The sequence below is a fragment of the Mandrillus leucophaeus genome, unplaced genomic scaffold (assembly GCF_000951045.1).
Source record: "Mandrillus leucophaeus isolate KB7577 unplaced genomic scaffold, Mleu.le_1.0 Scaffold213, whole genome shotgun sequence".
In the NCBI taxonomy this organism is placed as follows: Eukaryota; Metazoa; Chordata; class Mammalia; order Primates; family Cercopithecidae; genus Mandrillus; species Mandrillus leucophaeus.
Genome location: NW_012102177.1, coordinates 1,743,938 through 1,744,673, shown reverse-complemented (window position 1 = coordinate 1,744,673; position 736 = coordinate 1,743,938). Strand labels below are relative to the sequence as shown.

The window sequence follows — 736 nt, the reverse complement described above, 5'->3', positions numbered from 1 at the left end:
AATGGTGCGATCTCAGCTCACTGCAACCTCTGCCTCCCGGGTTCAAGCGATTCTTCTGCCTCAGCCTCCCGAGTAACTGGGATTACAGGCACGCACCACCACGCCCGGCTAATTTTGTATTTTTAATAGAGATGGGGTTTCACCACATTGGTCAGGCTGGTCTCGAACTCCGGACCTCCGGTGATCCACCCGCCTCAACCTCCCAAAGTGCTGGGATTATAGGCGTGAGCCACTGCGCCCAGCCCCTTTACTGTTTTTAAACCTTAGTATCTTAGTCCTTAGGAGAAAGGACATTGTCACCCAAACAACTCTTAGACAGTTTACAAAGGTGATTCAAGGTGGGTTCATTTGCCTGGGGTTGACATTGAAAAAGATTTCCGAGGTCATGATATTCTCCCTTTTGTGTGTTGCAGACGAATCTAGAACATGATGTCTATGAAAGACTTACCAACCTGCAGGAAGGGATTATCCCAAAGAAAAAAGCAGCAACCGATGATGATCTCCACCGAATAAATGAACTGATACAGGTTTGAGTGAGCCCCTTCCCTTCTGATCATCCACTTTATGAAGTTGCTTTCTGTAAAGCCCTACTGCTCCTGTTGCCCCCCGTATCCCTCATATCTTCAGTTAAAAACATGTGCTTCAGCCTGCACTGCTGAGAAACAAGAAGACGTTTTCTCTATGTGGAAGCCTCAACGCGGCCTCTGCCCGAAGGCAAGCAGTTTTTTTAAAAGCC

The 736-nt window shown here is 47.7% G+C and overlaps 1 protein-coding gene across 2 annotated transcripts in view; it reads left to right on the top strand.

The window, feature by feature from the left end:
* SAP130 (Sin3A-associated protein, 130kDa) overlaps positions 1 to 736 on the top strand; it is a 78,824-nt gene that overhangs the window by 72,705 nt on the left and 5,383 nt on the right. For both annotated transcript variants that reach the window (XM_011980499.1, XM_011980498.1), the window contains one exon: positions 414 to 527. In XM_011980499.1, coding sequence (XP_011835889.1) covers positions 414 to 527 — 114 coding nt within the window. The remainder of the gene's footprint in view (positions 1 to 413; positions 528 to 736) is intronic.